At 37.0% G+C, this 21,306-nt stretch overlaps 3 protein-coding genes across 8 annotated transcripts in view; 1 reads left to right on the top strand and 2 right to left on the bottom strand.

Moving 5' to 3' along the window:
* Window positions 1-7,584: 7,584 nt before the first annotated feature.
* LOC149052163 (adhesion G protein-coupled receptor D1-like) lies at window positions 7,585-10,802 on the bottom strand. 3 transcript variants are annotated; one of them, XM_089183579.1, is made up of 6 exons: window positions 10,369-10,802; window positions 9,969-10,254; window positions 9,363-9,451; window positions 9,069-9,189; window positions 8,770-8,811; window positions 7,585-8,654 (listed from the first exon to the last, which is right to left on the bottom strand). In XM_089183579.1, exons 3-6 carry the CDS (start codon window positions 9,440-9,442, stop codon window positions 8,508-8,510), a joined length of 390 nt encoding a protein of 129 aa, XP_089039705.1. In that variant the 5' UTR covers window positions 9,443-9,451; window positions 9,969-10,254; window positions 10,369-10,802; the 3' UTR covers window positions 7,585-8,507. The 3 variants fall into 3 exon arrangements, with proteins under 3 accessions (XP_089039705.1, XP_089039619.1, XP_089039656.1); XM_089183493.1 differs by lacking the exons at window positions 9,969-10,254; window positions 10,369-10,802 and having other exon boundaries at window positions 9,363-9,674; XM_089183530.1 differs by lacking the exons at window positions 9,969-10,254; window positions 10,369-10,802 and having other exon boundaries at window positions 8,511-8,649; window positions 9,363-9,674.
* A 3,125-nt stretch (window positions 10,803-13,927) lies between these two features.
* Window positions 13,928-20,030, bottom strand: LOC149052162 (uncharacterized). Its single transcript, XM_089208661.1, has 3 exons — window positions 19,872-20,030; window positions 17,638-17,701; window positions 13,928-16,547 (listed from the first exon to the last, which is right to left on the bottom strand). Exons 1-3 carry the CDS (start codon window positions 19,904-19,906, stop codon window positions 16,344-16,346), a joined length of 303 nt encoding a protein of 100 aa, XP_089064787.1. The 5' UTR covers window positions 19,907-20,030; the 3' UTR covers window positions 13,928-16,343.
* Window positions 20,031-20,096: 66 nt separating this feature from the next.
* Window positions 20,097-21,306, top strand: part of LOC149052148 (replication factor C subunit 1-like) — a 117,707-nt gene continuing 116,497 nt past the window's right edge. For all 4 annotated transcript variants that reach the window (XR_016179908.1, XR_016179903.1, XR_016179892.1 and 1 more), the window contains exons 1-2: window positions 20,097-20,176; window positions 20,251-20,388. The gene's annotated coding sequence lies outside the window, so the exon portion shown is untranslated. The remainder of the gene's footprint in view (window positions 20,177-20,250; window positions 20,389-21,306) is intronic.

The raw sequence follows: 21,306 nt of genomic DNA, 5'->3' as shown, positions 1-21,306 counted from the left end.
GTTATAAAAAGTTATATTTGGGCATTCTACAGAATGGTAAAGATAAGAACAAAAATACTAATTATCATAATGATGATAAATAAAGTCATAATTATAGTAATAATGATAACATAAAATGATTATAATCACAATCTCAATAAAGGAGAAACATAAATGAGATGGAAACGTAACTTATTCTCTATTTGATTCCTACTTTTTTAATATGATGGTTGATCAGTGTCAATTGATACAATACATGTTTCTTCACTACGGCGTCCGCCATCTCTGACCTGCTTTTCTGACTTAGTTAACTTCACATTAGCAAAGATTATGTATGAATTCATGTAATTTTGGTAGTTGAGTTTTTAAATATTAATTATTAGTTCCTCGTTGAGCTGACGCCTCAAATCCCCCCCCCCTCCAACCTGAACAGACTTAAAAACGTAAAATCAAATATGAATATAAGTTCTTCTAAATGTGCAACTGGAGATACGCAGTTAACGGTATACAGTTGTTACAGGAAAGGTGCAAAAGAGCAGCAATTTAAAGTGCACGCGGCAATCTGGAAATTATTATGTGGGTAACGGTTATCAATGTAATATGCATATAAAAAAAAGGAAGGATAAATTAATTAGGGTAAGCTCGATCTGTTTTTCGTTTTTCGTGCAGTTTAGAATTTAAAATCAGTCTTGTAAATAAAATAAGTTCATCAAACATGCGAAACCTAAAGTGACATTTTCTTAGCTTTCCCTGAACTCTAAGGTCAAGTCTAACCATGACCTAAAAGCTACCCGCAGTACCTTTCGGGGTTATCGCTTGCACTTCCGGACACGCTTTTTCCGACAACCTTTCTAGAAAGAACTGTATTTATTTGTTTTTCTCAGAGGGCGCAGTTACGAATCCTGAAATCTTATTGATCAATAATGCGGTACGGAATTACCTATTTCTGCCCACAGGCACGGTATCGCTTGCTGGAGTCGCAAGCTACATCCCTAGCTTTGTTGCCATTTTTCATAACTATATTTCGTTTTGCCGGCTAAGTAGTATTTTTAAGCAAATCATTTCAAAGAGATAAAGGCGGTAAGTTTCTAAAGAAACTGTGGTGCTGCGTCGGTGGGAGAATATAACAGGTAATCTAGTGTTAACAACTGAGATGAAAACACAAATTGGCCACCGTTAGGAGTTTGAAGCCTTTAAACTCTTTACGGTGGCCAATTTGCGATTGTAACTCAGTTGTTAAAACTAAATAACCATTTTAAAACCAAGCCGATTAATAACTTATTAATCCTCTCTTTTCCTCTCTCTCAAATCACTTTGGTTGCCAGGAAAATAAGTGGTTTTGAAATAAATTGTGGTAGGAAATATGTCATTAAATGTGTTGACGCGCGGCCTAAAACCGTTTGTGATTAACCTAAATCTTTATTAGCAGTAACTCAGAAAGTTAAACTGTGAGGTATTTGTTTACAATTGAGTTCATTGATGAAAATTTTGTTCGTTTTATATGTGAATTCTCAAAAAGTTTTGTCCCTTGCAAACCAGTGAGCGAAGCCTTCTATATTTCACATACGCTTTCGATAAGTCTTTGCATTTCTATTCAAATTGAAAATTGCTACGTTAATTTCAAAAAAGATAAGAAGTTCAACGAGAAGAAGCTGCATGAAAACTCGCCCTCTCGATGAAACACAAGAATTACACACGTGATTGCACCAAACAAACGAGCAAAATCCCACAACTTCAAAAGATAGACTTGAATTTACTTACAATTACTTTCACTTAAGTTTGTTTACCAAACCAGCACCGTTGAGGTTGCTGCTGCTGTTGTTGTTGTTGATTTTTTTAAAGCGTGCATGTGTTTTTTTCTTGCGCGCTTTCTAATTGACAGGTGTCAGATTGTGACAGATATTTGTACAAAAAATGTTTGAAACTCTCTTGGGAAGTGTTTTAAATCACCTTTTTCTTTGCACAAATAAAAATATTTCGGTGAAGTCATTCTTTAATTTGCATTACCTCAGTCTGTTCCACTTACTCGCTCAAAAATTTTTCAGTTCATGGAGGACCTTGCCGTAATTACAGCCCTGACTCATTAGGGTATTTTGGAAAACATTTCGTAAAGTATACGAAAAAACTGTAATTCACCAACCAAGGTCGGTCCATATTGGGAAAAACTGTGCACTCTACCTAAAGTACCGGTGGTCAAGACCTCGGGCACAATCTTACCCAATACGGACCTCCCTGACAGTAAATAACATTTCTCACTAACTACAAGAAACAGACACACGCACACACACAGAAAAATAAAATACTTCGATTCGTTATGCTCAAAATAACATACATACACTCACTGATCTCAGTGAACACGCCTTGTAACTCGTGGCTAGGGAAAATTGCGTCGGCTAGATTATCCTAATCGCAGCGCGCTGGACAAAAGTTGTGAAAAGTACAATTTCGATCGCTGTTTTCCAGCTGTAGTCGATGCAAAAAAGGACAATACTAGGGTAATTCAATTTTTCTTTTGAAACACGTGTCCCGGAAATTAGTATGTTCAACTACTAATACGCGCTTTAAAATTCGTTCACCGCTCACACGTACAAGTTAGGTGAGCTGAGCATATTCTGTGAACAATATTTTTACTTTTAAGAAGCAAGATCAAATTTCAAGACAACTGCAAGACTGTAATTTTTCAGCACGTAATATATCATAAAATAGCGCGCGTGCTTGCCCTATACAAGTCCTATTGAGCTGCTATGAACAAAATCTTTATTTACGCACGTTCGTGGGTAAATAAGATTACGTGAGGTTTTTTTTTTTTTTAACCTAACTTCAGAATTTCTGTCCTGTTAAGCTGCAATGCAGTTTCTTTCTCCTAGAAATACAGAAGAAACCAGCAAAGAACTGCCCAATTTTTCAATCAGCATTGAACTTTTAGGTCCTGATCCACCGGGAATTCATTTATGAGTTCATTTGGCTTTGATTTTCTCCATTTTCCCCGTAAACTTTGAGCTTTTCATTCACGGTTATTGGTTAACTGGATCAAAAGTTCTCACGCAAACCAAAGTATAAAATGTGTCGTGTTTTTGACCAGCCAATAGGGACGTTTATTTATTTTTTTGTGCGTTGTGAAAATTTTGCACTCTATCACAATAAAAGGCTTCTTCGCGCAGATCCTTGTCGCTCCGTTACAAAAGAATTTGCTTATGCTTTTAGCTGTACGTCTATCGAATTATGGATGCACTTGGGAAGTTTGGAGAGCACTCAAAAAAGCCACAATTGCTCACGGCTACGCCGCGAGCTACTCTTACGCATTTTTCGTGCTCTCCAAACTTCTCGCGTGCATCCATAACTAGATATACGCACGCTAAGCATGAACAAATTCTTAACTTTATGGTTGGAATGTGATCTTACCTCCGGGCGTCTCGCAAATATAAGCATTTGTACTAAGCCTAGAGATCCTATTAAAGAGGCCTCCATTCTTAGATATCTCCGCCCTTTTGTCGTTACCACCTGGCTCAGAATCTCGCCATTTCGAAATATTCAGTGTTTCTCCACTCAGCCAAATCCAAACCCTGCCTTTCTTCTGTAAACCAATGTGCCACGCACTAGCCTTCCAAGTACCACGCTTTTGAATCTCACGATTGATAAACTGCCATTCTTCCTCAGTTTCTATGGAGACTAAATAACCTTTCTGGTTGGAGCAAGCACCCTTGTTGTTGTCCCAAATTCTTCCCCTTTTCGAAAAAAAGTAAGAGGAATTTTTGAAACAGGTTGCTTGGCACTCTATGAGAAAGAATAAAGGAATAAATAAATAAATAAAATAACTTATACTGATGATAATTATAATGCTGATACGAATATAGAAGCGATCCTCGATCCTCTATGAACGGTTATACGGGAATTGAATGCATGACCTCTGCGATACCGTTGCAGCGCTCTACCATCTGAGCTAACAAGCCGACTGGGAACTGAATTTTTTTTTTCAGGCCACATTTTCACTTCTACTCAAGTAGTGTTCATAACTGTTCATCAACCGCAGTGCACATATATGATTTTCATATATTTACAGTCATGTAATAATGCTGATGATGGACACGAAAAAGTATTTTTTATACAATTAATTTTAATAAAAAACGATGGGCATCAAAATCCTCTACCTCACTGAAGCAAAAATTACAATTAGGCTACGTAACGTTTTAAAAGTGGAAATTGGGTAGATCAGGGTATTAGCATCGTTATTCATAGGACTTTTGTTTTGCTCTCCAACTTACGTTTTAAATCACAATCTGATGTAATTCTAACAACAAGTCTATGGCTCATTATTGGCATAATCGGACAGATATTGTCTTTTTTTACCGTTCATGTTAAGGTGCATAAATGTTAAAATTGAAATTACACCGCCGAACCTGTTCCTGGCAAATCCATCAACAAATGAAGGATGACTGTGGAAGAGAATAAGCAAATAAATTGATTGTTATCTCAAGAATAACATTTGAAACAATGAAAAAGGTTATTAGATTTCGAGTTAGACGGTGCTAATGCATTTTATTTGCTTCATGCCCTTTGATATCTACCCACGAGTTTTATTATCTTAGTAGGGAGCAGACAGAGGAATTTTGATGAATGCCGCATCTCTGCAATTTACCAACCAGCTGAACAAAACTTGTTAAATATGGAAAATATTTTTAAGGATACGGTAGACCTTCGCGAATGTACTTCGGAAAATCCTTTTAACGGGTTAGTCGGTGTGCAACCAAATTTTAAATCAGTGAAAAGGATGTAAAATGCGCTATCCAGAATAAAAATGGTGTTTCGTTTTAGTTTGCAGCAATTCAAAACGGACGACGGCTGTTTCTTTAAGCGAAGGAATCGAGGAACACTAAGCGTAAAGTAACATCATCGCCCGTAATGCTCGTAGAATTTCAGGGTAATCCATTGAACATGGCTGAATAGAGGACTTTATTAAAAGCCCAATTTTTCCATTTGAGCATAAATCAAAAAAGAAAAAAGGATTTCATCGCTGAATTTTAATACATAAAAAATTGTTATATTTTTAAGGGTTATTTCAATTATGTTTCTGTGAGTGCACTTCATATTAACCCCTCAGTTTATTCTGAAAATCAATAATCAAAATTCCAGAAGATTTATGATGTTTTAACGTACGACGATGAAGGAAAAAATTACACCAATTCAACCATTTTTTTCCAACCTCCCGGTCGAATATCAAACTTGAAATCAGTCTAATCTAGTTCCAATTTAAGTGGACCCTGTTGATTAACTTCGATCGTTTGTCTAAGCACGTCAAATGTACAACAACCATCTGAAGCATAAAAAGAGGAGACGTCTATCCATTTTGATATCTTGTCATAATGACATAAAACGACAGCAATTAAGCTATTGTGTTCCTGCATCCTTAATATGGCTGCCAAAGCTGTTTAGTGGGCCACCATGACGCAAAGAACATGACCACCGCGTGAATGTCTCGCTTGTGCTATTTGCTTTATGATTACTTTGCTCTGTATAAATTGCTTCAGGAATCCAATTTATAAGAGATCCTTCTTCAGTTATAAACTAAGAGTTTAATGCGGACATCTTTAGAGTCTGGTTTGTTTTTTTTTAATTAAGAGTGCCAAATAACCACCACCTGACAGTTTTTTTCACGGATTAGTTTGGCTGACTTTCACAGGACGTCCCGAAATCGATATAAATGTTTTGCAAATGGAAAGTCAAGATATTGCTGAGGTAGTTCTAACATAGCGCACAACTTAAAAAAAAAATTCACACTTTGTTGGACTCAGTTGTACTCATCTCGCAATTCATCAAGCGCACGATACTAATATAGGTTGCTGTCAATAGCTGTCTTTGCATTTGTGTCATTCCGGGTTATTAATTTTTTTAAAATTATTTGGAATTGTATGGAAAGTGAAAAATATTGAGAAACCTATAATAATGATAATGTCGATGATACAAAGATCCCCAAGTTTTGCTTTAATGATGGACCGATAGGTTAGAAAGGACATGTGTAGAGTTCGGTTTGTTTCGTAATAAGAGCTCCGTAGGAGTAAAAATCGAAATAACTATTTTAAAAATGGAAAGTTAATTTCGACGGTGTCATAGCTACCTAAGAAAAAACAGGAATAACTAGTGTCGTACTTACCCAGCATAAAGCATGTTAAAAGGGTTTTGGAAATTTTGACGGATTCATTGCCATTTATCATCCACTTCATCGTAACCAAGATAATCAAAGGTTGCCGTCGAGAGTTATCGTTACGCTTATAGTTGATTCACCTCGCTTTAGAGTTGCGGATTCGAGGCATCCTCGTAAAACCCCTTCGTATGATTTAGAGTTTAATGCAAATCATGATCTCTGATCACATGGTCATGGCGTTTGCCTCCATTTTTGTTATTTCTGTCATAGACGGACCAATGGGCAAAAAGAAGCTTCCACCAGATGTAGAGCATTGTTTCTATTAATACAATCGAAAAAATCCACCACATTATAAAGCACTTTTTGTTGTTGAAGTTTTGTAAAGAAGCAGCTCAAAAGTAATTGATGTTAAGAATGGTAGTTTCTTTATGAGCTCTGCTATATAAAAGTTGTCTTAAACAAAATTCTGTTTTATCAACGGGCAGCTAAAGCTAATATGCCATCTGTTCGTATGCATAAATGGAAATGATTCCTTTTTATTCATCTCGCCTATGACATGCTGCGCGTTTCATTTGATGAGTCTAATTACTTCGTATGCCTTCAACAGTGATGGACTAACTCGCTCGTGTGTTAATTAAGGTGTATTATTATTTTTATACCACGGCAAACTCCGATTCAAAGGATTTCTTCTCGGTTATCTCAGATCTTTACATAAAGTTAATCGTTATTTTATCAGAAAACTAGCGGAGGTTAACGGCCATAGTTTAATGTTCAGCCTCCAAAACGACTCTCCCCTGCAAAAGCGTCATGCAGACCATCACTTTTGTGTTCATTTTAGAAGGAGCGGTGAGGTCAAATGCTCTTTGTGCGAGACGTTCCTGGGTCAGAGTGATGTGCTCTGTGGGCGAGACATTATACTCTACTACTAATCTCTATGCGCTCAAGGAATAATTGATTATTTATTCTGGAATATTCCCTAGTCCTAGTTGCGATGTATTTAGTCAATCGAAGCTTGAAGCGCTTTGACCTATTGCATTTGAGCGATGTAGATAGAAATATACTTGCATATTCCAGGATAATTTTTTTTTTACTTCTTCCGCCTAAATCGTACGCTTCGTCATCCATGTATGTTTATAAATGGGTATGACGTAAGCCAGACTGTTGTAAATAATCGACTCCTTCTCGGGCTTGTTGAAATTCCTATTCAACACTTCGTCTCCGCTTCTCACTTTAAATTGTATACTCTGTGTAAAAGTTCTTTAATCGCTGTTGAATGATGTGTACCGAATAGTTTATAATCTCTTGGTTTATGCCATTTCCGGCTAATATTGGCCCAGTTGAATTCCCTATTAATCGATTTATTTTCGATTCAAATCGATACTCCTTATTTTAGGAATAGCAAATAACAAATGGATAAATGTAACTGATCCACAAAAGATCCAGTCATAAGGGGTTTTTCTGTTCTTTCTAAATTAGTTGTTTATTTATTCAAAAATCTCTTAAAGGAAGTAGAATAATTATCCTTAAATTAACTGATAGAAGCCCACCACAAACTATTCCGAAGCTCAACACTGACACAATCTCACAGTTGTCTCCAAAGTGCCTCCAAATTAACAATCTTCCACAGTAGCTCTCTCTCGTAATAGCTTTCTGAAAAGTCAGTGACTCCTGACAACAACAAGTACTACTGCTGCACGACTGTCAGGCCTTATGTACAAACCATTCTCAAAAATTCCGGAAACTTACAACACAACTATATGAGTGCATTTACATCATAACTACGTTACCTAATAAAATGCTCCAGAAAGTTCCTTGGTTTTTCATTTCTGAATGACTAGGCTTCAGTTATTATTATCCATAGTAAAAAGTAATGACAGTGTTGGGTGAGACGTTTGTAAACTTAATAAGTGAAACGTCGAATATAAAATAATCATGCAGTAAGCACAGAAAGTTAGCGCGCAAGAATCAAAAGATAAATACATTTAATTAAAGCTGCGTGCGAGAGTGGTTTTTAAAGAAAGAAAGAAGGGTCGTAATTTCCTGGCAAAAATTACCGCCTCGTCTGTAGCAGACTGTGGTCTTAGTCGAAGGACAGTCATCAAGGTACTGAGCTATTAGAAATTTAAATTTATAGATTTATAGGTTTATTTCGATGAATCTTGCCTGCAAATCTACGATCGCCGAGAAAATGTACTTCTAATCCTAAAGAAGATAGATTACAACTACAGCTAGTTGAGTGCGTAAACAATAATGAAAAGAAAGACCTCTTTTAGCTCGAGATCGCAAATCAGATCGATCGTAACCGACTTACTGCTGTTAACTAAGTGACTATACCAAGTAATTGACCGTCACTTCCTTCTGGCTGGATCTAGTTATTTAAGTTCGAATTCTATTCAAACTCAGCACAGGATTGCAATTCAACTGCCCATACATCCCCAACCTCACTTGGATTGACCTGTGAGCTCTTCCTTGTGGAGTTGTTCTCTATAGAAGATGGAAAAACGATATTCCTCTTTCTTTTGAGACGCTCTCTGATCTGCAGATAGACGAACAACACGAAATACGGTTCTTAGCACAAGTACTCGAATATCCATCGAAACACTAAAACTTGATGATATGCAGTTAATAATCAGTTTGATGTTTTATCTTACCTGGGTGTTTCGCATGCAGTGAAGAGCGAAAATCAGGAAACCCTGCAGCATGAAAATGATTTCCAGATCACCAATCTTAACAGTATACAAACAAATTAGTCAAATATCTATTAAGATTTCCGAGAACGAGAGAAAATTGCATATCTTATAATTAAAAAAGAAGTCTGTCTTCTCTTGCATTTTTGGTTTCAAAATTCCAATAAATATGATGTGACCATTGTAACGGTGTCTGACTTGGTTGTAAAGTAAAATAAGGATAGAGATTGAATGATTTTTGACAATTACCATCGAACACTGACCTGAGCAGAGTTAAGTATGGTGAAGATGTAAACGAAAGCTTTATGTACAGGCGAGATGAGACCGAATATCCACGTGATACCCAGCAGGGGAATCATCACCACGCATGATTTGATGCCAATTCTAAGAGTTAAAAAAAAAAATTCCTTTATTTTCCTTTGACGATGAATTTTCATTTTTAGATATCGTAAGGCCTTACTGATTAAACAATGAGGAGGATAGGCAAATAGAGCCTCACGGGAGGACAAGGCAACCTCTTCCACTATATTGTTTTAGTTTTATGTTGTGAATGTTACCGTATTTGCTGAGAATGGTCGTCTTCCCATATTGGCTGCAACAAATTGGTCATCTCCTTTATGACTCGTGCGAGTATCATGATGTTGAGCTGAAGAATACAATAGAAATAAATCGATTGTTTAGATATGGTTATCGCATAGCTAAAGTAGGAGAGGATCCTTGCCAAAGACGTTACTAGTTTGGTAATAAGCGTGAGATGAAGAGTCATTTACAGGGAATAGAACTTCCAACCGAGGGACCTAGATTATGAGCTTCGATTCTCTGACAATGAGCTAAAGAAATCGCGAACTTAAGTGTCTGAACTGAGTGAAATATGCAAAGTGAATCCTTATGTTAAATTACGTAAATTTGATATCTCCTACTCTTCCTGTTCCTTTCATCTCGATCAATGTTTTTTAAGAGTTATTTTTGCTCGAAAACATATCTTGGTATATCAATGCGAAACAGTGAGAAAACATCAACAAGAAAGGGCAAGGATCTTTTTTCTCATACTATGTAGTAAAAGTTAGAGAGTTTATGAAGCTATCTTTTGCTTGTCTCAACAGTTTAGCAGCAAGTAGTCCAGGTATACCAATCACAATCACCAACACAAACCATAAACTCACAACTTCAATGAAAGCCACGAAGGCGACAAATATCCAGATCAGGTTGTTAGTCGAGGAAAGCCAGCAACTAAATTCGAAGAAATGAGACACAAGAAAGACACACAAATCCTCAGCAAATGAAATGATCCCGATCTCAAACTATATGCAAAAACAAAACAAAGAATTAATTGCCACGAATTAAAGGAGAAGAGCAACAACAAACCGTCGATTTTTTTCTTACTGTTTATCACTCGTATAGCTTTGTAACCCTTCTTTTCCAGCAGCGATGCCAAGATCACTGGAAGACCTACCCATAAAGAAAGGAAGGAAATCGAACACGTTACTGCATAACAACTCCAGATTTGGCGATCCGAAAGCATGGTTACAGTTACCAGTGCATGTTTTAAAATACAAAACTCACCCCATGAGATGACATGATACATGTACATCTTGGTGTTAATGTTGTAAACTTTCACTACTAAGAAGTAGAGATAAATTCCCTCGATCAGCATCCAACAGAAAGCGGCCATTAAGAAATACTGCATCAGAGCTGCTACTGTAACACAGGCAGTCTGTGAAAAGAAAACGTTTTCGTATACTTCTTAACGTGCTCTTTTCGACAAGATATTTACGGTGCAAAGAGTAAACTCATTCTATAGACAGAAGGAGAGGCCACTGACTTTGTTTTCTGTGGCGTTTATTCCGGCGAGGAAGATGATCTGTCCAGCTCCAAGGGACACAGAAACACTCAGTCGAATTTGAGAGAGAGGTTGACAAACATCTCTGATGAAATAATCGTAAAAAAAAAGAAATAATGAATTATACAAAAGCAACAACGACAACAACATCAACACATTGAAGACATGAGTTGGTCAAACGTGGGGGCATGTAGCTTGAGTTTGTGAATTATCCGACACAACTGTTCTTGTTTGCATGGAGACTGGCATTGAAATCTCTTTTCTTACCAGCCTTGTTTAGGAGAGTTAAGAATCTACCTCATTATTATTCAAGTACATCACTTACGTGAGGCAAGAAGAAAGTATTAATGTTAAAAGTATCCCGACGATGGAAAGGCTCAGTCTCACGTAGGTGATAATTTTCAGAATTGTTTTGTCCTCCTCGGTGAGCTGTGTCCAAAAAGGAAAAATTAAACGATAACATCGAGTTAGTTAACTGAGCCCATAAAAATTACTAAGTAAGGCAAAAATTATTTTATTACCTTTGTGCTGCCGTCGTAGTCCATTAAGACGGCAAAATGCGTCAAATGATTGCAGCTGCAAACTGTTTCTTCTGAGTTGCTTTTTGATGCAACTATATGGCATCCTTTTTCTGCAAAGCTGTTAGACATGAAAAAAAAGTAAAGTTAACAAAGAGTTTAGGGAAGAGGTGATGTTTGACAATTTTCCGCTAAGTTTTTCTTCCATTAGGATCTTAGTTGCGAGAACATTTCAATCAGACTTCCCCTCTATAAAAACCACAACATGCTGTCTTACAGGAAAAGTGTTAATCTTCGCTATGAATACTATAAAACAATAAATGTAAAGGAATGAATACTGTACATTAATATATTTAAGTCTTTTTACCTTTTGCTGAGGCCACTCCAAAACATACAGCGCTTCTCTGCTGTCGAAACCTGAAAATGGATTTTATCTTGTCAAAATAAATTTTAAAAAATGCATAGCAACGAATTTTCATGTTACCTTTAGGTTTTTGAACTCTAGGATGACATTTTCTCGCAATGTCTTTTACCCCTGGCTTGGGGTCCATAGTAACGGCCATAATCCTGGAATTGACATACCTATGAAGAAATTGTATTCGGATATGGATCAGAAACAAGGAAGAAAAATTACATACTTTTGGTGGATTCAAGCCAATTTTTCATGAAGGTGGAACGGTCAGAGACAAGCAGGGAGTCTTCCAACCTCAGTTAGGGTGTTTTTAAAGTTTCTAAGTTCAGTGTAGCTGAACATAGATCTTATGTGTTTCCGTGTTATGTGTCTTTGCGGGTAAACGACATGGAGTAATATGAAAATAACGTCACCTTTGGTTGCCTGTTTCACTCCTGATGGCTTGATCTATCAGAAGTAGGTTATGCAGATCCTTGTACACAAACACAACTAGCAATGTTCCTTAAAAACCCCCAAGAATCAACAAAACAGAGAACTATAGAGTTCTTTAGGGAGTTTTTAAGAGTACGGTTAAAAATCTTGCATTTATATGCATCGCAGACAATCGGCCAACTTTGAGCTCAGTGTATAGTATGAAGTAAGCGGAGAGTATTTGTAGGATTCGACAGTTTCAGTTAGTAAAGTGTTACTCACCAATCTGTTATTCAAGAAAAGTTTCAATAAACAGAGCAAGACTAAGGGTTTTACAATTTTGAAGGATTCTTTTTTTCTCTGTTGATTGTTCAAGAACTACTTTTATTACCTTCTCCATCGCGAAAAATCAAAGTATCAAACAAATTAAAATAACAGATGAAGCGATGACATCAACAATAACGTTTCTAAATAGTTGGGTTCTACCTGGGTTCTTACAATATCAAGGAAATTAGACAACGCAGTCAGTCATTCAGCAAGTCAGTAAGTAACAGAGGAATAGACTTTGAAAATAAACAGGATTCAAGGCCACAAGCTCACCCATTTTTGAGGAAAGTATCCTTTTTGAAGGTTTCATTCCACTCAGGTGTCGTTTGCTATAATTAAGAGCAAATTTCTCGACGGCCTCTGCCACCTTAAAGATGGATTTTTTCAGAGTTTTAACTTCTTCTATATCGTCCTTGTGTTTTGTGACGTTCTTGATTTTGAAGGTGAAATCTTCAAACACAGCTACCGCTTCCCACAATTACATAAAATATTTCCAGGTCATCAGCCAGCCAGTCTCATATATACAATTTATAGTAAAAATGCGGGAAAGACTAGCAGGAGGCCCCCAATTGTGTCCAGGGTATTCATTGGCTAAAGAACTCTTTAGACAGCCTGGGTTATTTTTTAAGCCTTAGCATTTTCACCTCATATGACCTAATGGTGGTTTGTCCTTAAAGGTCAGATATTTGCTTTTTATGGTTTAAAGACATATATCTAAATTAAAAAGCCTTCAAGTGCTGAAATCAAATACCTATATGGAACTCTTCCTGGTAGTATTTATTCCGCCAAATTTTGAAACATACTCCTTTGCCTGGAACAAAAAATAATGTCTGTCACATTTGTAAACAGAGAAGATCCTGAAAAGCGACATGCATAAAAACGGTAAATGACTATTTTCGAAAACATACCAGTTGCTGAACTGGCGATGGAAACGGCGATGGCGGTGGGGATGGCGATGGCGAAGTTTAGGCGAACCTAGTATGCAAGTAATGAATCTTTAAAGAAAAATGCTGATCAAGACCACATCATACAAAAAAATTGCCTTAGTATTACACTGTAAGGGCAAAAATGCGGACGGAGAGCGGAGTAACAAAATGGCCGCCACGATTTATCAAAACTCCTAAATGTTAAGTGTTAAATGTTAAATCTTAGTTTACGGGAGTGAAGACTTTGCCTGTCCGATGACATTTTTATTTTGCAAAACTCCGGTTACAGCTCCAGCTGTCAACCACAAGCCAAATGTGTCATTTTACATGTTGCTCTTACGGAAAAATGCGAAAGCTGGCAAACTCTGTAAATGATAAGTTATTAATTTTCATTCCGCTTTCGAAGAAGCACTCGTGTCTTTCGGAATTTAACATGTCTCGCGCATTAAAATCGGAACAAAAAGAAGCAATTTTTACACTGGTTCTGGAAAAAATGAGGAACGGCAGTAGGCGTAGTCTCTTTGGTCTCGTCACGCAACACGCTCTCTCTCTAACGGGGAATAGAAGGCGTTGTGAGACGAGACTAAACAACAGCTGTGACAACAGTGGGCGTGGCACGGATACATTTTATTTCTGCTTAGGGGTTTTTAGACAATAGAGACAATAGACCAAAAAATACCCGTGTGAGTTCAGATAAATTAGTTTTTTTTTCCTTTCTCTTAAGGTGAAGTAATGCGATATTTTCGTTACTTCAGAAGTTATGCTTTTTTTCTGTTACAAAACTGATAGTGTTAGGAACACAAAGTTTCCAATCCTAACCCTCCCAGCCAAAATAATGACTCTTGCATGCTACGCATGCCTATGTTTATCTTCTTGGTAAGCAGAATATCAATCAATTCCAACTCATTATTGACCATTTTTTCAAACAAGAAAAAGTATCTACGACCCCTGGTGACATATGAGAACTGAGGTAACCCTTACTAACCTCGTTACAGAGTAATGGTTGCTAGGTCGATCGAAATGCCCGCCATATCCGAATTAGATACAAGATGGTCAGTTTATTATGTTCACTGCACATTCTGCATTGCACTGAAATTAGCCCCTACAACTTTACAGTTCAAACGATCGGATATTAAAATAGAATACAATAAACATAAAATTGATTTCCCTATGCGAAGAACAAACAAGTCTTTTATATTTGTTTTAGAATATAAGAAAACTAATTACCCTAGTTTGCTTTCCTTGTCAATTAGTTTTCATCAATCACTTTGATAAAGTACTTCTACTGTAGTATAACACCTTAACCCTTTAACTCCTAAGATCTTATTAGTAATTCTCCTTACTGTCTACTGTACAGTTCTTATGAAGTCAGTTTGGAGGATTTTGTATTGGATCAACTTATAATCCCTTAATTGATATTTTTCTTTATTCTCATCACTTGTCTGCGTGATATTGTAAGGAAAAATTCTGTCTTGCTCACTCATGGGAATTAAAGGGTTAAAATCAATATCCATATTCTCTAGACTCTTCACTACATAATATTATTTCCTTTGGTACTGATGAGGAGAATTCGTGTTGTAATCAGAGTGTCTTAAGTTAGGAATCTTTTATTTTTATTATCATGTTGTTAATGAATGATTCAGCAATATTACTGTAGGGAGAACCTACATGCTGACTACCCTTGGGGCTGATAGGGTTAATTAAGCAGAGAGAACCAAATTAGTCTATTGTTTCACATGTAAGCCATGCTGTGTTCCCTATTTACCAAGACATGTGTACAAAACATGGTCCGAAATAAACACAAACATCACTAATTTCAAAGCCAAGAGTAGTATTCCACATTAGAGTAATATTTGAATTAAGTATTTGCAATTGTAGAGTTCTGAGAACTGTATTTGCTAATTAAAAAACAAACTCACAGTCTGATTAAATTGGTATTCATAAACAAAATAATAGCTAGCTCACCTGATTGTAACATAAAGAAAAACCCAGCAAGGACCCAACCAGTCTGTTGTCAGTTGTCAGACAAGCAAAAAATGGGTAGAACAGGACCCCATATACAAAAACAGTGACAATAATTATTCTGAAAAACTAAATAAAACAGAGGAATTGTTTTTTCTGTCAGCTCATGTTGAGTGCTGGACTGCTGTGCAGGTGAAGGGGGTAAGTTTCTAAAGAAATTATGGTGCTGCATCAGTGGGAGAGTATAACAGGGTAATTTAGTATTATTAACTGAGTTAATAAAGTAAATTGGCCACTGTATAGAGTTTAAAAGCTGACATTTCAAGTGCAATAGCCCTTCATCAGAGAAATTGGAGGAATTATGGGTTGTGTGTGTATTTATAAGCAGAAAATGGAGCTATGCTATTGGTGAGAGTATTATGCCGAGAAAACAAGAATAAATTAGCTGAGTGATAAGCATTCATTGATACCATGGGGATTAAGAGTGCCTGTTTGAAAGATAATTTTGTTGTGGAGTTTTGCGACCCTCCGAACTACCTAGTTGTAGGGAAAGGCCACAAAGTGCCATATGCTTCCCAGAATGATTAGGGAGATTAAGGTATCGAGCGACTGGTTTGGATGTGTCCTTGTCATTTCTTTTTACATTGCGAAGGTGTTATGGCTGTGTTGGTATTTGAGGGTTCAAGCCCCAGACCACCACAACACTTAGGTTCTTAAAATAACTGAGGAGGATGTGCTGCCTTTGATACAACATCTGCAAATGGTTAGATGTTCTGGTCTTCTTGGCTAAGGATGATAAACCATAGGCCCCATTAACTCTCCTACATCTTCTCTGTACTGGTTATAAGCAGGGGACATTAACCCTTTACAGGTAACTTCTCCCAATAATATCCTTACATTATCCAGCAAACAGATGATAAGAATACCCAGAATTCTCAGGTAGAGGATGTTTCCTTGATCTAACAGAAAAGTTCTCATAACTGATGAATATACAAATGTGCAGCATCTAGAGTGGAGAATCAATTAATAATCTTGAGAGTTAAAGAGTAAAAGACCACACAGACTTCAACAAAGAGTAATGAATGTGGCTCCCAGTGTGGTCATCTGGCCTTTTTATCATTTATAGAGGCCCATATTTAAACCTACTTTTTAAAGCCGAACTGAGCCAGCCTGTCTAAATATTCCAAATAAATAAATAAATAGCTTAATATCAAGTTCACACCCACATCCCAAATGGAAGCTAGGTGCCCAAGGGGCCCAGGAGCTGCAACTACAGTCACACCCCGAAGTGCTAAAACACCAACTGGCCTACCCAATGCTAAAGTGGCAGCTTGCTGAAATAGACCCTGCAAAAGAAACCTTGCAGTTAGGTTCGGTAAAACAATGCATGCACTCATAAGGTATACCACTGGATGAGGATGGCCCCAGGGCCCTAACATCCACAGCAGTACTGCTGCAAACTCTGCAAAACACAATAAATACTGCACAGATGCTAACAGCTGGCTAAGACACAAACCAAATGCCTGAAAACACTACTGACAATGCATGTATTTCCACTAATAGTCATTTAAAAATACACTCCCATTAAACCCATTCAATAAGGGAATGCCTCATATTATTGCACTGTGTTTATATTCTGACTGAAATGGCACAATTTCCTGATAGATCAGGCGTGGGGGAGTTTTTGGGTCAATTTTTGCTATGTATGTACTGCTGGCCTCTCAGAAAACCTGCCCCATTATAGCCTACCCCGTGGCGAATTATACACCTCATCTGCTAAGTGAGTCACTTTATGGGAAGTGTTATTTTTGTGATCCCATCTACCCATGTGCTGCTGGCCTCTCAGAATATGTGCCCTATTATAGTCTATTCTGTGGCCAACTATATACCCCATCTGCTAAGTTAGTCACTTTACCAGAAATGTAATTTTTGCGATCCCAACTTAGTCAATTTCTGTTTATAGATGCATCTATCTAGCTAAAACCAAGTCTTTTAAGTAGGTCATGATCCTAAAAAGGAAGCAACACATTTGTTTACGTGAATTTAGAACACTTTACTTTTCATCTTCAGTGCATTAACATTTTGGTACATTTCAATCTAATTTGAACCTTTCTGTTTGTAAATCCTTACTTTGATGTATGATAATTTTCCAAATCATGAAAATGTGTTAGTCACCACTCTAGTAACTCTATTGAAAATGTAACCCCATTGTAGCTAAGCGAGTCATGAAAATGCCACCCAAACCAGTAGCACATCCTCTTGCCTTGTATGACAAGTAGCAACTTTTTCAAAAAAAAGTACATGTAGCTGGGTGTCACTTAGACTTAGGTACAACTACTTAAAGTACGCACTGATTTATAATCAAACTACGATGATTTTGTTAACCTTCAATATAAGCCTTGACCTTTTTGCCCTATTAGTCAATTCTGCACTCACATCAACAAACCAGGATATCCATTGCAGTTTTGAAGTCCAGATTTGACCCTTTGATTGACGAAGGCTAGTATAAAAATAATGACAAGCTTAAAAATAATAACAATACATGTAATAATAATTATCAATTGTGCAAGCATGAAATTACAGATGAAGTTTTAGCAAAACAGCATCACCTTTCAACCTTTCTGACTTAAAACATGGGGGAGAGGGGCATGTATTCCAGAGGGGGTGCTTATTGGAAGGAGGGCGCTAAATCAAATCATTATGGCATGTAAACAATTTTGCTGTCATTATTGGATGAGAGTTACTTCAGTATTTCACTTACAGCTGGAGGAAGACAGCTAAGATCAAACAGACTCTCCTTGATAACTATGGGGCACCTAAATTGATAATTTTTGAGATTGAAAATTCGTCAGCATGTCTCAAAAAACAAAATTACGAAGACATCTCTGGATTAAAATAAATTTGGTATATTTTTAGGATTCAAGAAGAAAAGACAGGTGTTACAGAACACTAAAAATTCATGCTGGAATGGAAAATTAAAAAGTTTATACATGATAATGCAGACAATGGCAGGATCAAGCTGTCTGACACAGACATCCCACCTTTCAGCCCACCTTCCCCTCACTTTCAGTCCCAAATTCAAGTGTGAAGTGAGAAAGAAAACAGCATTTATTTCCAGAAAAAAAAATTTAAAAATTAAAGAATTCCACATGCAATTTCAAAAGAAATAACTTAACGAGGTCTACTGTAATTTAAGACACGGAACAGAACGAAAAAGAAGATCTGTAATTTTAGAAAGAGAGATTTTCAATTTGCAAAGCAAGAATCCGTGTGGAACTCCACTGTACGGAAATATGAGAGGGTCTATTAAAAACCTCAAAGCCGTTGCAAAAATCATCCACAACCGCAAAACCGCAAAAAAAGATTCGATCAGAACCCAAAACCGCATGCAAAACCGTCAAAACCGATAAATGTTCATATCCCAGTTCTCAAAACCCTAATCGATCCGATACGGTGTTGACAAGTGGAGCATACAGAGGTTTCGCAGCTATTCGAGATCAGTGGAGGCGTATAATGGCCGCTTGGATCGAAGAGAAAACGGAATCCAAACAGGACAATCCGAAAACTTCATCGGTAACCAAATCCGTAGCCCATTAGACAGGTATTTTAGACGAAAACCGAAAACCAAATGCTAAAGAACGGAAAATCCGCAAACCGCAACGAACACCCAATCCAAAAAACCGAAATTCTTTAGCACAAAAACCGATCTTAAAAAAATATGGAAAATCCTAATGACTCCTTAAAGATGAATCGGTCAGTTCAGTCCACAAATCCCACAAATGATAACAAGAAAACCATTATTATAACTGAAACCTCAACGAAAACTTTTTGTATTGTTATTTTCCAATCAGAAACATGCTGAAAAGCAACTTTAGTCACGCGATATTTTTCAGGCAAGATGTCATGTCACGCAATCGAATTATTCATCGACTACGAACATCGATGTTTGTAAATTACACAACTGCAGCCTCACGGAATTTCTTTTTTTAATTATAGATTTGCATTTTATGGCTAAATGGCGCAGTTTTTTTAATGCAAAAGAGGATCTGATCTCCTCGCGAACGTAGTGAGTATTCAGTAAAGAACTCCACGGAGATGTTCATATTTTCAGTTCGTTTCGTTTCGTTCAGCAAATCACAGTAAGCCCAAAAAAAATTCCGGAGATATGGTCGATTCTAGTTTTACAATAGAGACTAAATGCATTGTATGACATCAGATCTTTGAAAGACAGGCGCAAAGAACAGGGTTACAAACGTTAACTCTTTGACTCAGTAGTATCCAATTCTGCGCATAAACTCCATCATCTGCTATCAATCAAGAAGATACAATTTAGAAACAAGCGTAATTTTAAGTTTAGGAAAATGCACACTAATCGTAACACGACCGCATTTATCCCATTCAAGTCCAATCGTTAGAACTTTTAAACGTAGTTTTTTTCCTCTTTTCTATAGAGTCATTTTATATTACATGAAATTGTTTTTTAATGATAGCGTATAACACTTCCAATAGCTTTTTGCAAATTTCATGCTGCGAATTTGAATATTTTTCAATAAACAAACGATATACCTCGAGGAGACAACAGCGAAACGAAACAAACAAATCGCAGAACGAGCTTGCATGAATCTACAGCGCATTCATGAAAATATCGACATCCACAACAGAGTACGTACCCCTGAGAAGTGTTCTCCGTGGATCTGTTTGCCATTTTCCAAGCAATCTACTGAGGCAATTGCACGTGGTTTAACCTCCCTCGTCTGACAGCTCCTTTCATATGAGGAACTCTTTTTGGTTCCGTGAATTTGAATTAGATTATGGTTATCTTATTAATGTCTTTCTCAGAAAAAATTAGCGGAAGAAAAATAGCAGGAGTCTGGAAGCTAGCTAGATTGGTGACCGCTGACAGAAGTATAGGGGGTTTTCAAAGATGGCGGAGAAATATAGGAGAGTAATGTGAACATGTCACTATACTAAAATGGTTCGTGAGTCCTTTTAGTTCTCAGCTGCAGTCTTTTAACCGGTATTTTAATTATAATTACATATTTTTTACAGGATACTCGATCGTTCTTTAGCCCTGCTGGAAAAGCAGCGAAACAAGGCGCTTCGAAAGTAGAAAATAAGCGCGGCAAAGATTCTACTGCGACGTCATTAACGAAACATGATGTAGGAAAGAGCCGAACGAAAAGCAAGGTAAGAAATGGATTATGTAGCATTTGAGAGAGAAATTTATTTGTGTTATCAGGGAATTCGACTTCAGAGGTGACGGAGAAAAGATCTGCCCAAAGATCTGCCCATATCACAGCCCCTGTCTGACTGAATCGATCATCATGTGTATCTATGTACTCTGCGATTCACATTCCCATCTATCTTCTCCTGGGGATGGGGGGGGGGGGGGGGGGGACACCTTATTTCGCTAAAATTGGTATTTATTGCTATATATGGTAAAATTTCCTTTGTCATGAATCTTTAATTTTGCACACGATAGATAATTTTACGACATGTTTTAACCAAGAGTTTCATTCCACTACATATATCTAACCCAAGGTATCTTTCTGGACTGGAATGTGAGAAATGGTGTGGTAATGTGTGTTAACTAACTTTGTAGGTATAATTTTCAATGGTCTGTCAGAGTATGTCAGGGTAGCTGAGTGAGGCTGATAAGTTACAATGTTTTGCCTTTTTGTTTTTATCTTAAACAGGGTTGGAAAATGAAGCAATTTTGTATTTATCCTTTACCTCCTAAGATCTGTTTGCTAATTCTCCCCTATAGTTGCTACACATTTCCCTGTACATTTGTTATAGAAATTTGTGCTTAGATCAAAATAAAAATTTTTTTCATAACCCTTTTGTTGGACATTGTATGTATAGTCTTGGGAGAAGTTACATGTTAATCACATCTGGGAGTTTAAGGGTTAAACAGCTAAACAGCATGATGTGATACACTGCCACCTAAATTTCACTCAAGTTCGAAATATCTTGGACATTACCATTCCCTGTAAATTTGTTCAAACTGCAACTTATTAAGTCTGCAGAGCAGTTGCAGTATGTAATACTAATGCTTATTTCACAATTTTGACAAGTACTGGTTAATTTTCATTTATTCAGACT

This window comes from Pocillopora damicornis, chromosome 1 (assembly GCF_964200805.1).
Source record: "Pocillopora damicornis chromosome 1, jaPocDami1.2, whole genome shotgun sequence".
NCBI classification, from domain to species: Eukaryota; Metazoa; Cnidaria; class Anthozoa; order Scleractinia; family Pocilloporidae; genus Pocillopora; species Pocillopora damicornis.
The sequence above is the reverse complement of the archived record's forward strand: the minus strand, read 5'-3'. Positions and strand labels throughout refer to the sequence as shown.

Excerpts from the sequence above, each read along its gene's own strand:
- LOC149052163 (XM_089183493.1), bottom strand. The coding sequence starts at position 9,571 with ATGACTCTTCATCTCACGCTTATTACCAAACTAGTAACGTCTTTGGCA. Across the intron at positions 9,190-9,362 it reads GACCATTCTCAGCAAATACG|AATTGGCATCAAATCATGCG; the intron begins GTAACATTCACA and ends TTTAACTCTTAG. Across the intron at positions 8,812-9,068 it reads CCATACTTAACTCTGCTCAG|GGTTTCCTGATTTTCGCTCT; the intron begins GTCAGTGTTCGA and ends TTCATGCTGCAG.
- LOC149052162 (XM_089208661.1), bottom strand. The coding sequence starts at position 19,906 with ATGGCAAACAGATCCACGGAGAACACTTCTCAGGG. Across the intron at positions 17,702-19,871 it reads ACGGAGAACACTTCTCAGGG|CCTTCGTCAATCAAAGGGTC; the intron begins GTACGTACTCTG and ends TTTTTATACTAG. Across the intron at positions 16,548-17,637 it reads GGATATCCTGGTTTGTTGAT|GGTCTATTTCAGCAAGCTGC; the intron begins GTGAGTGCAGAA and ends TTTCTTTTGCAG.